The following is a 13,700-nucleotide window of genomic DNA, read 5'->3' as shown; positions in this document are numbered from 1 at the left end:
TGTTCTGGCTGGCGTGGGCCCCGTTCTTGGGCGTGCCCTTCCGGAGCCTTAGGCATGACGGGCATCTGAAAGGCAGGCTGCCCCCGGGGAGTTGAGAAGGAATCAGGCGCTGTCACACTGTGTCAGTGGGGCGCCAGGCAGAGGAGCCCTCCCTTTGCCCAGCAGGGTGGAGGAATGGGCTGGGGTCGGCTCCAGTCCCCTCGCCGAGGGGCCCCAGCCCCGTTGTCTGGCTCGGCTAGAGTCTTTCTGAAGAGCCTCGCGCCTGTCCCCTGCATTCCCTGTGTGGCTGCTAAACAGCAAAAAGCCTGCGGCCAGTGGGCGGCAGTCCTCACAGTGGCAAGGTCCTGCAATAGCAGAAACACGGTGATGTTGTCGGCGTGGCCGAGGACGGCGTCCTTCAAAGCTCTGCATGTCTGGATCGGGCATTTGGATCGTGTCTGTTCGCCACGGCATTTGGACTGTGAATTCCTTCAGCAAAGAAGGAAGGACCCTGGATGGGCCTGTCTTGTTACGTTTCACTGAGCTGACCGCACTGCTTGTAAGATACACCGTTAGTTTAGAAATCTCCACGAAAGGAAGCCCTTGCTTCAAGTTGAAGGGGGACACGCCTTCGATCGTGAGAGCACGCCCAGTCTCAGAGGTGCCGTGCTTCGAGAGTGCGCCTCTCAGAGCTGACGTAGCTGGGGAGCCGAGGAGTTAGCACCTAGTGACCACGTAGCACGTGCTGGGCGTCTACCAGGGAGTTTCCAGGGAGCCCGAGCTACGGAGGTCACGTCTCTCCTTCACGGACGAGGAAACTGAGGCTCAGACGAGCCAGGCAGTGCACCCTGCGTCACTGAGTTGGAGTCTGAAGGCCGCACAGGCCGACCGGACGTGCTTTCTACCCGGTGCGCTGTGCCCAGGTAGCGGGGTCCCGCCCCGTGGCAACCAGACCCAGACGCTGTCTAGACGTTAACCTTGAGAGAGAGACCAGCCCATGTGCACAGAACTCGGGAACATGACGGAAGAACGTAGAAAGGGGCGCCCGGGTCGCTTAGTCGGTTAAGCATTCGACTTCAACTCAGGTCATGATTTTGCAGTTCGTTGAGTTCAGGCCCTGCATCAGGCTCTGTGCTGACAGCCTGGAGCCTGCTTCGGATTCTGTGTCTCCCTGTCTCTCTGCCCTTCCCTCCCCTCAGAAAAAAATAAACATTTAAAAAAAGAACATGAAAGGCCTCATGCATCGAGAACTCCTGCACGCTCCTGGTCTGCAGGCTGAGCTCTGTAAAGCTGCCGGGTGGCCTCACGGCTCAGCCCATTGTCCGTACCCAGCCCCGGCCAAAGAGCTTTGTGAGCAGACTCCAGACTCTGTCCAGGAGAACATGTGAGAAGAGCCCGGAAAGGGCTAAGAAAGAACAGACTGCAGGGCTGCCTGACGCTCCAGGCACCAAAGGGTTTACAAGCTGTGACGCAGAGGGCGGCGGACCCAGGGTGGCAACAAACCGGTGACCCCTTCGGTTCGTGTGAGGAGAGCTGGCCCCGCGTGGGAATTCACCGACGCTGAATGTGGTGCTTCACATCACCGGAAAACGGGTGGATTAGTTGAATAGCCATTTGGTGAAGAATGAAGTCTGGTCCCAACCTCCCGCCATACACAGAAGACTTTGTAGGGGGACTTCGGACCTAAACGTAAACACGCAAGGACAGCGGGACTGGCAGAACGCCGGAGAGTGTTCTCTGCATCGCCACAACTGTAGAGGAAAGTGCTGCCAGGTGTGGCTGCGCACAAGTTAACATATACGCGATCTCCCTCGCTGACAGAGGTCAAGTACAGTGGAACCTGAGCAGAGGACGAAATCAGGAAGTTCCCAGAAGATGCCCACCAACCACAAAAAGATGTTCAACTTCAAGAATGAGGCAGGACAGAAAAGAGAAAACACAGATGAGTTTTCGTTTTTGTTTTTTTCCTCACAAGAGCAACAAACACGAAGCAGGTGCTAGGGCGCCCACGGCCGGGAGGTGGTCGTGCGGCCCGCGGAGCCGTGCTGGCGGGGTGAGGTGAGCGGTCACTCCTACCCGTCCCCGCCTGGAAGTCCGGGGTGCTGGGCGGTGAGTGCACGCCCCTGTGCGCTGAGCACTCATCCCAGGCGAGCGCAGATCTTCAGTGCACAGTCCCGTGACACGGGGTCAGGTGGGACAGAGCAAATGGCCCACAAGGCTGGGTATTTGCCCTTGGTTTGTGCATATGTGCCTATGTATGTATGTATTTATTGGGAGAGAGAAAGACACAGCGTGGGGAGGGAGGGGCAGAGGGAGAGAGTGAACCCCACGCAGGTTCTGCACTGCCGGTGTAGGGCCCATCGTGGGCCTGGAACCCACGAAGCCGCAAGACCATGACCTGAGCTAAAACCAAGAGTCAGACGCTTAACCGACTGAGCCACCCAGGTGCCCCTTTGGTTTTGTGTTTTATTTTTTTTTTAATTTTTTTTTTAACGTTTTTTATTTATTTTGGGGACAGAGAGAGACAGAGCATGAACAGGGGAGGGGCAGAGAGGGAGGGAGACACAGAATCGGAAGCAGGCTCCAGGCTCTGAGCCATCAGCCCAGAGCCCGACGCGGGGCTCGAACTCACGGACCGCGAGATCATGACCTGAGCCGAAGTCGGACGCTTAACCGACTGAGCCACCCAGGCGCCCCGGTTTTGTGTTTTAAAAGCTGGTGTTCTTCAGGGCGCCTGGGTGGCTCAATCACTTAAGCGTTCCACTTCAACTCAGGTCGGGACCTCACAGTTCGTGAGTTCAAGCCCCGCGTCAGGCTCTGTGCTGATAGCTGGGAGCCCGGAGCTGCCTCGGATTCTGTGTCTCCCTCTCTCTCTCTGCCCCTCCCCTGCTCGTGCTTTGTCTCTGTCTCTCAAAAATAAAAATATTAAAAAGAAAAGCTGGTGTTTATCTGGAAAGACTTCTGAGAGACAGAAGATCAGCTCTCGAGCACGGTTGCCCTGGGGGGTCGAGACGAGCGGTCACGTCCACTGTTGAGCTGGCACATTCCTTTATCATTTCAGTTCCTGCGGCACGTTGTGTGTTGTGTCGTTTACGTCAAGTGACGAAGTGACCATGTACACAGTACTGTTGCACCCAGTCTTCAGCTGGGAAAAGTTTGGAGCCCAGGAGGAAGGCACTGCCGGCCCCACACGCCTCCACCCCTGTCCCCAGCGCCCCTGCTTTCTGCCTGCCTTTCCCTCCCTGCCAGCCGGGCCCTCGCTTCTTTCTCTTTTTCTGGCCGTCCTTTCCCTGAGGTCGCGCCCTTCCTGAAAGGCCTGGGCTGGCGGGAGAGGCGGGGGGCCACGAGGCCAAGCTCACACGCTCTGGGGGCACCTGGGGCCTGGACGCCCCGGGCCCCTGGCACAGCCCCCGCGCCCACACCCTCTCACCTTCCCCGGCCGTCGCTGCTGCGTCTTCGGGGGCCTCGCCCTCCTGAGGGCTGAGCAGGCGTGGGGCCCGGCGCTCGGGGTCTCTGTTTTCCTTCAGGGTCGCCGTCCCCGGTGGGATTTGTCGCCCACAGGCCTGGTGACATCTGCTTGTATTCTTTCACGCGTTGTTGCTTTCTCTGTAATAAGAATTTCTTTATTTTGTTGGTTCCAGTCACCAACTGACCTTTGTCACTTCCTTCCCCCGTCTCTCTGTGCTTTGCTGGACACGGCCCCAGGGGAGTTCTCAGGTGCGTATCTCCGCCCGTCTGCCACCCCTCCTCACGGCGCTGTCCGGCTGCAGTGGGGGGCATCCTGGGGACACTCCCCACTGCCGTCCAGTCACCGCAGGCTGTGCGGCCTGTCCCTTCCTGGGTCCCCTCCAGGCCACTAAGGCACACGTGCTTCTGCTTACCAGCCTACTGCCGCTCGGAAGCTTCTCTTGGTTTGCTCTACTAGCCCACTGACAATGGCCCTGACACGTGAGGGAGAATGGCTGTGCCCTGGACCCTGTCCCTCAAAGGCAGAGAGTGCCCCAGTGACATTTCTCAGGGTTCTCCCCTGTCAGGCACGCCCCAGAAGTCAGGGGTCCCATGCCCACGTGGCAGATGGCCCAGCCCCGGGCTTCTCCGATTGTTCGCAGCAGGAGACTCTGAGGCCCCGGCCCTCCACACGCGGCCTCCCCCGTGTGCTCGAAGGCATGCCGGGTCCCCGGGCACAGCTTTCCCTCATTTGCAGACTTGTGCCCTTAACCCCCACCCTCACGGCCCAGGACTCTGGTGCACGGGGTCAAGTACACTTCCCGGCCCCTCATCTCATCACCCGCTGCCCTTGGCCTGGTGACCTGTGCAGCCAAGGATGCAATGTCCAGAAGGAGCAGCTGGCTCCGTGCCACCCCCGGCCCTCCCAACCCACCACTGTGTCCATCCCACCTGCCCGCCGACCCTCCCCTGTGTCCACCACCCTGGCCCTCCTAGCCCTCTCCTATGTCCACCTTCCAGCCCTCCCAGCTCTCCCCTGTGTCCACCCACCAGCCCTACCGGCCTCTCTTGTATCCACCCCCCCGCCTCCCACCCTCCCCTGTGTCCACCCTCTGGCCCTCCTAGCCCTCCCCTGCATCCACCTCCCGGCACCCCTGGCCTCTTCTGTGCCCACCCTTAACCCAGCAAGAAGAAGGCTCCGTGCCACCCCCCCCCCCGGCCTGCCCACCCTCCCCTGTGTCCACCACCCCCCAGCCCTCCCTCCCCCCGTCTCCTGTGTCCAACCCCCGGCCCTCCCTCCCACCCTCTCCTGTGTCCACCCCCCCAGCCCTCCCAGCCCTCCCCTGTGTGCACCCCTAACCCAGCGAGAAGCAGGCTCCGTGCCACCCCCCTGGCCCTGCTGCCCTCCCCCGTGTCCACCCCTAACACAGCAAGAAGCAGCCACACGGCACCGCCGCCCTGCTGTTCACTGAGGCTTAATGCGCTTCTTTCTCTCCCTCCCTCCCTCCCCTGCCCCCCCCTCCCCCCGCCACCCGGCTCCCGCACTGGGCTCCCGCACTGGGACGACTCTCGCAGTGCGCCATGATTTCTTTGGTAAGCCCAAGGCCCTGTTTCAGTTTGCGTTCCTCCCTTTCTTGGCTTCCTCTGTCTGCCTCACACCTTCTCGTGCTTCCTGAGCCTTTTGCTTTGCTCTGCATGGTGGGATTGGCGGTGGGGTCAGCAGGGGCCACAGGCACTCCTGGCTCCAGGGTGGGGTTGGGGCTCGAGTGGGGAGCTGCAGTGCTGAGCCCCCCAGCCGCCTCCCTCCGAGCACACCCTGGACAGGTGGAGGGGGGCGGGCCACATCCGAGGCCAGGGGGTGCAGATGGGGACAGTCGTCAGAACCCACTCTGCGCACACCGTGTGTGTCGGGGGTCTCGTCTCACGATCGCCTCATACCGGGGGTGGGGGGGGCTGGTGAATGGGAGGAACAGACCCTGGGTCTCTGGGGCTTTCTGTCCCAACAGATGAGGTTCAGTCCTTTGGAGTTGCTGTGGTGCGCCTGCAAAGCTCAGACGGCGGGGTCCACTTTGGGGCTGGCTTACAGGGGCCGGGTCGGCCCCTCTGGGCACCAACCCCAGGGAGCGTGTCCTCCCCGCTCTCCCTTACCCCTGCCTCCTGCTGTCCCCACCGCGGCGGGCCAGGTTCCCCCAGCCCTGCTCCTGGCCCCGGTGGAGGGCCGCGCCTACCATGGGGCCATCCCCTCTTCTTGGCGGGGGGCTCTCTGCCGTCCTGAGCTGCCTTCTCTGTCCCCATCACCACAGCACCAACCGCTGTTCTCCCGGGGACGGCCCTGCAAAGGGTCTGCCTCCCGAAGGGCGAGGGGAGACAGGAGGATGCTGGCAGAGAGGACAGATTGAGGTGGTCCTTGGGGCCAGCTCACGCTGGTGCCGGCTGGGCCCTGCGGCACACTGGCCTCACGTGGATAGCCACGGGAGCTCAACCCGGGCTATCCGTGCCCATTGAGGCAGCAGGCCCTCCTCAGTACCCTCCAGGGGCTGTTCTGGGCTTGCATCCCTGACCGCGTTGTTGGGTTGAGAGCCCGCCTGAGGAGCCGCAGAGATCCCTCTGCAGGCATTGTCTGGCTTCCCGGAGACCAGACTGCTGGCCTCGCGCCCTCGCCTCTGCCCTCCCAGGGCTGAGCCACCCCCCAGGGAGGATTTTTGGTACTCTGGGGCAGGTACAGTAGTGTCAGGGTCTGGCCTCGCCAGGCACAGGTAATCTCTCTGTGCCTTTTGTTGCAGGAATGGGCAAGGAAGTGGGGAACCTGCTGCTGGAGAACTCACAGCTTCTAGAAACCAAGTAAGGACTCCTGTCTGGCACAGGGCTTGCTGAGATGGCCCTCCCCTAGGGCCGGGCCTCCCTGTAGCAACCCAGAGCTGTGACCTCGCAGCCCCTTGGAGGCCCCCATCATAGCGAGCAGGCTGGCTCACGCAGAGCCCTCGTCTTTCTGCCTTTCCAAAGAAACGCTCTGAACGTGGTGAAGAATGACCTCATCGCCAAGGTGGACCAGCTGTCCGGGGAGCAGGAGGTGCTGAAAGGGGACCTGGAAGCTGCCAGACAGGCCAAAGCCCGGCTGGAGGGCCGCATCAAGGACCTGGAGGAGGAGTTGAGGAGGTGAGCGTAGGCCTGGAGGCTCCTGGGAGGAGGAGGGGCCAGGCCCGCCCCCCACCCCAGTCCTCTCCTCCCCCGGGCGGCAGCCTCACCTCCTCTCTGTTCCAGCTCACTTGTGGGCCTCCTCTCCCCATCCTCCCAGGAGTCCCCCAAGAGGCATGGATGTCGCGCCTTGGGTGTCCTGCCACTCTCATGCCTTATGTTTATTGAGGAGGAGGGAGTTCAGGCACCCAGGAAGCTCTGGGGTCCCCTCCCCAGCACTCTGCACCTCCCTGTGGCTTCTCTTCCAGCCTGATGCTCATCCGAGGGGTGCCTGTAGCTCCAGACCGGAGTGGGGGTGTGACAGGAGGGGGGGGCAGGCGGCACTTGTCGGGCCTGCAGGTGCCGCACACCTGTCTGGGGCCGTCCTGCGACCCTGCCGCCTGTGCACGTGGCCCTGCCTGCCCGTTAGCCAGGCCCCACGGCCCTGCTGGGCAGCCAGGAGAGACATCTGGGCTTCCGGGCGTGAGCTAGCAGGGCTGTGGGCTTCTGCCCACCCCTCCCCACAGTCACATTTCCCTCCTCGTCCTGCAGAGTGAAGTCAGAAGCCATCATCGCCCGCCGCGAACCCAAAGAAGAGGTGGAGGATGTAAGCAGCTATCTCTGTACAGAATTGGTATATTCCACTATTAACATGCGGGGCAGGGGGGGCGGGTGGTGCTGGGTGGGCTCCCGGGGTGCGCTAATTCTCTGGGTCTCTGGGCCCTCCTCATCCTTCCTCTGTCAGCTCCTCTGCCCCTTCTTAGTGGGAACCCCTGTTCGGCCTGTGGGCCCCCCCTGAGGTGCAAGCAATGTTCTCAGGAGCCCTCTGCTCCTTGGGGGTTCGTACCTGACATGCAGGGAATGTTTGTAGGGGCCTTTGCCCGTAATTCGTGGACCCCTTCTGGCCTCCTTTCCGGAATAGAGCCCAGGTCCGGTGACTGGGCCGCTTTCCTGCAGGAGAGGGTGGGGCCCAGCTCCTCGTCCCAAAGTGAGTGGTGCGTCCTGGCCGCACCTCTTGTCAGCTCCTAGCTTCGGGGGTGTCAGGGTGCTGCTCACGTAGCAGCCATCCGAGACGCAGTAGGTGCTCCTTCAGCCCAGTGAACCCCACCCCCGGGAGCAGAAACAAAGGTGCGGGTGAATCGTGGACCCACGGGAGGCATCGATCGGAGCCCTTGCCTCCTTGCGTGGGGCCGGGGTCTCATGCTCTCTGGCCCAGCAGCTCCCCCTGGCCCCTCACCCCTGTGCCAGCCTGTAGTTTCCCAGGACACAGCTCCTCGGAGCGGACTTGGTCCTGCCACAGCACCCACAGACGGCAGACCCCACACATCTGCCAGAACCTCCCACGTCCTACTCGGACGTGTGACCCCGGGTCCTGCTCACTGCACCTTCCCTAGAACCTGTCTTCCCATGGTTCCACCTGGGACCGGCCTCACCTGTTAGCGTTGACGGACGGTTCCACCTGGGATCGCCAGGGTGTCCAGGGGCCGTGTCGTAGCCCTCAAGTGTATCGTGTGACCTTTTGGGGGCGGGCAGGCCCCGGCATCTCCTGCCCCCTGCCCACACCCTCCCCGCCACGTTTCCTGAGGCTCCGTGGGAACCCGCCCTGGGATTCGCCCACACCTGGGTCGGCCCGGTGAGGAAGCGCAGTGTGAGTCGGCCCGCAGGCCCCTCGCTGGCTGACCGGCAGCGCCCCCCCCCCCAGGACAAGATCCCCATGGCGCAGCGCCGCCGCTTCACGCGGGTGGAGATGGCGCGTGTGCTCATGGAGCGGAACCAGTACAAAGAAAGGCTGATGGAGCTTCAGGAGGCCGTGCGGTGGACCGAGATGATCAGGTGGGTCCCCCAGGCTGCCCTTGGGGTTCTGGAAGGCACCCCCATCTCCCTTTGTGATCTGTGACCCCCAGAGGAGGCCCTGACGGTGGGATTGAGTTTGGTCTGCACCCCAGCCCCGTGTCTCATAGGAGGACTGGAGGGGCCTCACGGGAGCCTGTTTGGGGGCCCCGACCCGGCCAGGGGCTAGAGCTGGGCTGGGGCCTGTTGGGCCTGGTGTGCTGGAACCCCTCGGGGGATTTGAACCGACCCACGCAGGGACCCCTCTTCCCCGAGGCTCCATTCCTGGCCACGGGGAGGGCCCCCCCCCGCCCCACCCCCTGAGAAGGTCCTGGGCAAGCGAAGCCAGAAGAGTCCCGCAACAGCGGTGCAGGGTTTGACTGGGTAGGGCCCAGAGCGGGTGTGGTGTGTGGGCAAGTCCACTGGACGCTGGCCGAGCGGGGCTCCTTCCCGGCCCCTCCCCGCAGAGCGTCCCGAGAGCATCCGTCTGTCCAGGAGAAGAAGAAGTCCACCATCTGGCAGTTGTGAGTTGGGGCGCCGGGGTGGGGTGGGGGCAGGGACGGCTCCCCACTGGCCGCCCCTCACTTCCCATGCCTCCGCTGGCAGCTTCAGCCGCCTCTTCAGCTCCTCCTCCAGCCCCCCTCCGGCCAAGCGCTCCTATCCCTCGGTGAACATTCACTACAAATCACCCACCACGGCCGGCTTCAGCCAGCGCCGCAGCCATGCCATGTGCCAGATCTCGGCTGGTAGCCGGCCTCTGGAGTTCTTCCCCGATGAGTGAGTGTCTCCCACTGGCCTGCGTGGGGGCGGGGGGCGTGGAGGACACGGTGTGTCCCGGGGCCTCTCCCCTCTGGGCTCCGAGGCCCGAGCGGGAGGCCTGTGCTGGGGGCGGGGTCCCTGGTGGGAAGGAGGCTAACCTCTCTGTGCCCACACCCTCACGGGGCGCCCCAGGTGTCCCTCCCCTCAGTCCCTGCACAAAGTCTCTCAGCTGTGCTCCCCTGCCCCGGGTGACCCCCCCAACCCCTCCTGGCCTGCGCACCTGCGCCCCACAGGGACGCGTGGAGCTGATGGGAAGTTTACCAGCAAGGTTAGCTTTCTTCCGGGGAATAGGCATCCTTTGGAATTTTATGTTTTCCTTAGTTTTGATACCAAGAATCTGGCTCCAGGGCAGAAGTGGGGAATTCTGTGTCTTGCATCAGAAGACTGACGTTGCCCTGGAAAGGGTTGGGGGCGGGGGGGTGGGAAGGGCACCTCACTGCAGGCCGCTGCCAGCCAGCCCTCGGTGGCAGCAACGGCCGAACGGGCACCGGGGTATGGGGCGCACGCCCCACAGGGCAGACCCGCACGGCTGAGGAGTAACCTGCCGCGTCTCCTGCCCAGTGACTGCACTTCGTCCGCCCGCCGGGAGCAGAAGCGCGAGCAGTACCGGCAGGTGCGCGAGCACGTGCGCAATGACGACGGGCGGCTGCAGGCCTGCGGCTGGAGCCTGCCGGCCAAGTACAAGCAGGTGCTGCAGGGGGCGCGGGGCACGGGGTGGGGTGGGGAGGGTGCTGGGGCAGCCCTGCAGTGCCCCCGCGGCCCTTCCTGCCCGGGGCCGGCCCTCTGCCCCGCGCCTCGCGCCCACGTGGCCGCTCGGCCTTGTGGTTGCAGCTGAGTCCCAATGGGGGCCAGGAGGACACGCGGATGAAGAACGTGCCTGTCCCCGTGTACTGCCGCCCTCTGGTGGAGAAGGACCCAACCATGAAGGTGAGCCGGCCCAGTCGGCCTGGCACGTGGGGGTGGGCGGGAGCACCTGTCTCAGGCCCCGCCGCCCCCAGGGGCCAGCGGAGGGGACTGGGCTCCTGACCACACGACCCTTCTCCCAGCTGTGGTGTGCTGCGGGCGTCAACCTGAGTGGGTGGAAACCGAGTGAGGACGACTCCGCGAATGGAGTCAAGCCCCCGCCAGGCCGTGACCCTCTGACCTGCGACCGGGAAGTGGAAGGAGAGACCAAGAGCAATCACACGTCCCCCGAGAAGAAGGTCAGAGTGGAAGGCAGGGCCAGGGACACCTGCTTTGCTGCCGTGTGTGTACTCGGGCTGTGCCCGGCACTGGAGTCTTGTCAGGGGTGACAGAGACAGGATGACTAGGGCCAGGGCTGGAGACTGGGCTCATCTGAGGACCCACCCCCTGTCCAGGGCACGCGGGGCCTGTGCTTTGTCCTCGGCGGGTGGGGAAGTGTGGAGGCCCAGACGCTCTGCAGGCGGTAGGGCTGGAGGGGTCGGGCCACCGGGCGCATCTCTGTCCTTGCGAGCTGTGCACAGGAGGGTGGCAGAAAATGATTCATCCACGGGTCCTTGTTCTGTGGCCTAGGCTGACTTGGGGGGCAGGGACTTAGACTCAGGAGCTCAGTTCTCCATGGGAGTGAGGCCACACATGCCAGCAGTCTTGGTAGAAAGTCCAGTCCTGAGTTTTTGTCGCCCTGCTACAAGGGAGGACAGCCGTCTCCCCTAAGGCCACAGGCAAGGTTATCTCCCGATAGAGTCCAGGTGGCCCCACCGCCCCGTGCGGCTGCTGGTGTGGCCCGCACCCGGCACCAGCCCCCGTCTCCTGTGCCCCAAAACAGGCAAGAGAGCTCCCCGAGGTGGATGCCACCTCCAGCCGCGTGTGGATCCTCACCAGCACCCTGACCACCAGCAAGGTGGTCATCATCGATGCCAACCAGCCGGGCACCGTGGTGGACCAGTTCACCGTCTGCAATGCCCACGTCCTGTGCATCTCCAGCATTCCAGGTGAGGGCCAGCCCCGCGCGGACGCCCACACCCACAGCGCCGGGGTCTGCACCGCTCCGCACGTGGCTGCGACATAGAGGCGGCCCCGGCCTTGCTTGGGACACGATGTGGACACTCGGGAGCCTGTGGGGGTGTCCCCATTAGTGTTGTGAACAACTGGCGAGACCCAAGGTGAGGCCCACTCACCCAACTGGAAGGAGATGCGTTGGGCCCCGGGACAGACGGAAACATCAGTCGGGTGCTCAACGTGGACCTACTGGGGGGCCCAGCTCCCACTGCCCGGCTGCAGCAGGGAGAGCTGGGCCCCCCCCCCAGGCTTGGCTCTGCCGCACGCCAGCACCTGGGGGTGGCCAGGGCCCTGCCGGGGTCCATTTGCTGAGATGACTCCAAGCTCCTCAGACTTCTTAAGGTTCTGTCACGTGACCACAGCCCTTTGTTCAGAGACCAGAGTCTCACTACTCCACTCTCGCAGGCTTCCCAGGCCTCCAGGCAGCGGTGGCCTGCAGGCCCCCGTGCTGAGGCTGGGCTGGCCTGAGAGGAGAGCCTGGGGCCCACCTCCTCCCCCAGCACCCACACCGGGACAGGAGCCCTGGGTGTGGTCTTGTAGTAGGGGCTTCTTGGTGAGGAGTGACGGGGCCGTGACTCTCCCCCCCCAGCGGCCAGTGACAGCGACTACCCTCCGGGGGAGATCTTCCTGGACGGCGACGTAAACCCAGAAGACTCCAGTGCAGACGGTGTGCTGGCGGGTATCACCCTGGTGGGCTGTGCCACCCGCTGCAATGTGCCACGCAGCAACTGCTCCTCCCGAGGGGACACCCCGGTGCTGGACAAGGGCCAAGGTGAGTCTGGGCCTGAGCCCGGGCGGCTAGCTTCTCTGCGCCCCGTGTTTGTCCCCACTGCCCAGCCGGCCAGGCTCACCTTCTCCTCACGCAGGGGAGGTGGCTGCCGTCGCCAACGGGAAGGTCAATCCAGCTCAGTCCACGGAAGAGGCCACAGAAGCCACGGAGGTGCCAGACTCTGGGCCCAGCGAGGCGGAGGCAGCTGCGGTGCGGCCCGGGCCCCTCACGGAGCACGTCTTCACTGACCTGGCCCCCACCCCGGCCCCCAGCACCCAGCCTGGCAGGTGGGCGATCTCGGGACGGGGCAGACAGAGGGGAGGGAGACTGGCAGAGGCGGGCGGGGACGGGCTTCCACAGGCCACCCCGGAGCCGCAATCCTTCCTGCAGCGAGAACGGGCAGGAGGCCGACACGGGGGGTGTGCAGCCGGAGCCGGAGCCCAGCGCAGACCCTGCGGGGGCCAGCACCAGCGCTGCCCCCACTATGTGGCTGGGAGCCCAGAACGGCTGGTAGGTGGGGCCCTGGGGCCGCGGTGGGGCAGGGTCCCCGGGCAAGCACCCCTGCCCACCACGGCCTCCTCCCACAGGCTCTATGTGCACTCGGCTGTGGCCAACTGGAAGAAGTGTCTGCACTCCATCAAGCTGAAGGACTCCGTCCTGAGCCTGGTGTATGTGACCGCCAGCAGAGGCCAGGGCACGGGAGGGGCCCGGGGTGGCCTGGCCTCCACCCGCTCACCACCATTCCGTTGCAGGCACGTGAAAGGGCGAGTGCTGGTGGCCCTGGCGGACGGAACGCTGGCCATCTTCCACCGAGGCGAAGGTGAGGCCCGGGCCGAGCAGCCACCCCTGTGTGAGCGGAGGTGGGCCCCGGCCAGGTGTGAGCAGGTGTCTTGGGCTCTCTGCAGATGGCCAGTGGGACCTGAGCAACTACCACCTGATGGACCTGGGCCACCCGCACCACTCCATCCGCTGCATGGCCGTCGTGTACGACCGCGTCTGGTGCGGCTACAAGAACAAGGTGCACGTCATCCAGCCCAAGACGATGCAGATCGAGGTGAGTGCTGGCGGCAGGAGGGTCTCCGTGCAGGGGCGGTCAGCTGGTGTCCCTCCCAACGTGGCTTCTAACAGGCACTGGGGGCTTCGTGGGGTCGCGGGAGATGTGCTCGGGGAGACGACGTCACCGACTAGGCTGCGAGTGCGTCTGTCCGGATACCACCTGCTGCTGTACTCTGTGACAAGTCAGAGTGACACCACGTGGGCCCCACATGCCTCCCCTCGGCCACCTGGCCGTGCACGGAGGGAGCCGGTGGGTGGCGACAGCTCCTCCTAGGAGCCTGGACCTTGAGGAGCAAAGCAGGCAGTAGAGGGGAAGTTGCAGTGACCCGGTGGCCGTGGCGGGGTCAGAGTACCCCCCCCCCCGCCCCCACTGACACAAGCTGCTGTGACTGCACAGAAATCATTTGACGCCCACCCACGGCGGGAGAGCCAGGTCCGGCAGCTGGCGTGGATCGGCGACGGGGTGTGGGTGTCCATCCGCCTGGACTCCACGCTGAGGCTCTACCACGCCCACACCCACCAGCACCTGCAGGACGTGGACATCGAACCCTATGTCAGCAAGATGCTGGGTGAGGGGCTGCGACGGCTCGGGGGGCGGGCAGGGAGG

At 64.2% G+C, this 13,700-nt stretch overlaps 1 protein-coding gene across 1 annotated transcript in view; it reads left to right on the top strand.

The window, feature by feature from the left end:
- The window catches only part of MAPK8IP3 (mitogen-activated protein kinase 8 interacting protein 3), a 47,493-nt gene that overhangs the window by 31,386 nt on the left and 2,407 nt on the right, over window positions 1-13,700 (top strand). Inside the window, 19 exon segments of the mRNA XM_042921096.1 lie at window positions 3,685-3,696; window positions 5,002-5,019; window positions 6,210-6,267; window positions 6,430-6,582; window positions 7,153-7,234; window positions 8,303-8,433; window positions 8,898-8,954; window positions 9,037-9,207; window positions 9,811-9,937; window positions 10,081-10,176; window positions 10,296-10,451; window positions 11,036-11,201; window positions 11,858-12,040; window positions 12,135-12,324; window positions 12,428-12,547; window positions 12,625-12,705; window positions 12,790-12,857; window positions 12,943-13,091; window positions 13,491-13,662. Coding sequence (XP_042777030.1) covers window positions 3,685-3,696; window positions 5,002-5,019; window positions 6,210-6,267; window positions 6,430-6,582; window positions 7,153-7,234; window positions 8,303-8,433; window positions 8,898-8,954; window positions 9,037-9,207; window positions 9,811-9,937; window positions 10,081-10,176; window positions 10,296-10,451; window positions 11,036-11,201; window positions 11,858-12,040; window positions 12,135-12,324; window positions 12,428-12,547; window positions 12,625-12,705; window positions 12,790-12,857; window positions 12,943-13,091; window positions 13,491-13,662 — 2,190 coding nt within the window.

The sequence above is a fragment of the Panthera leo genome, chromosome E3 (assembly GCF_018350215.1).
Source record: "Panthera leo isolate Ple1 chromosome E3, P.leo_Ple1_pat1.1, whole genome shotgun sequence".
Lineage (NCBI taxonomy): Eukaryota > Metazoa > Chordata > Mammalia > Carnivora > Felidae > Panthera > Panthera leo.
Note: the sequence above shows the minus strand (reverse complement) of the source record. Positions and strands in the feature narration are given on the sequence as shown.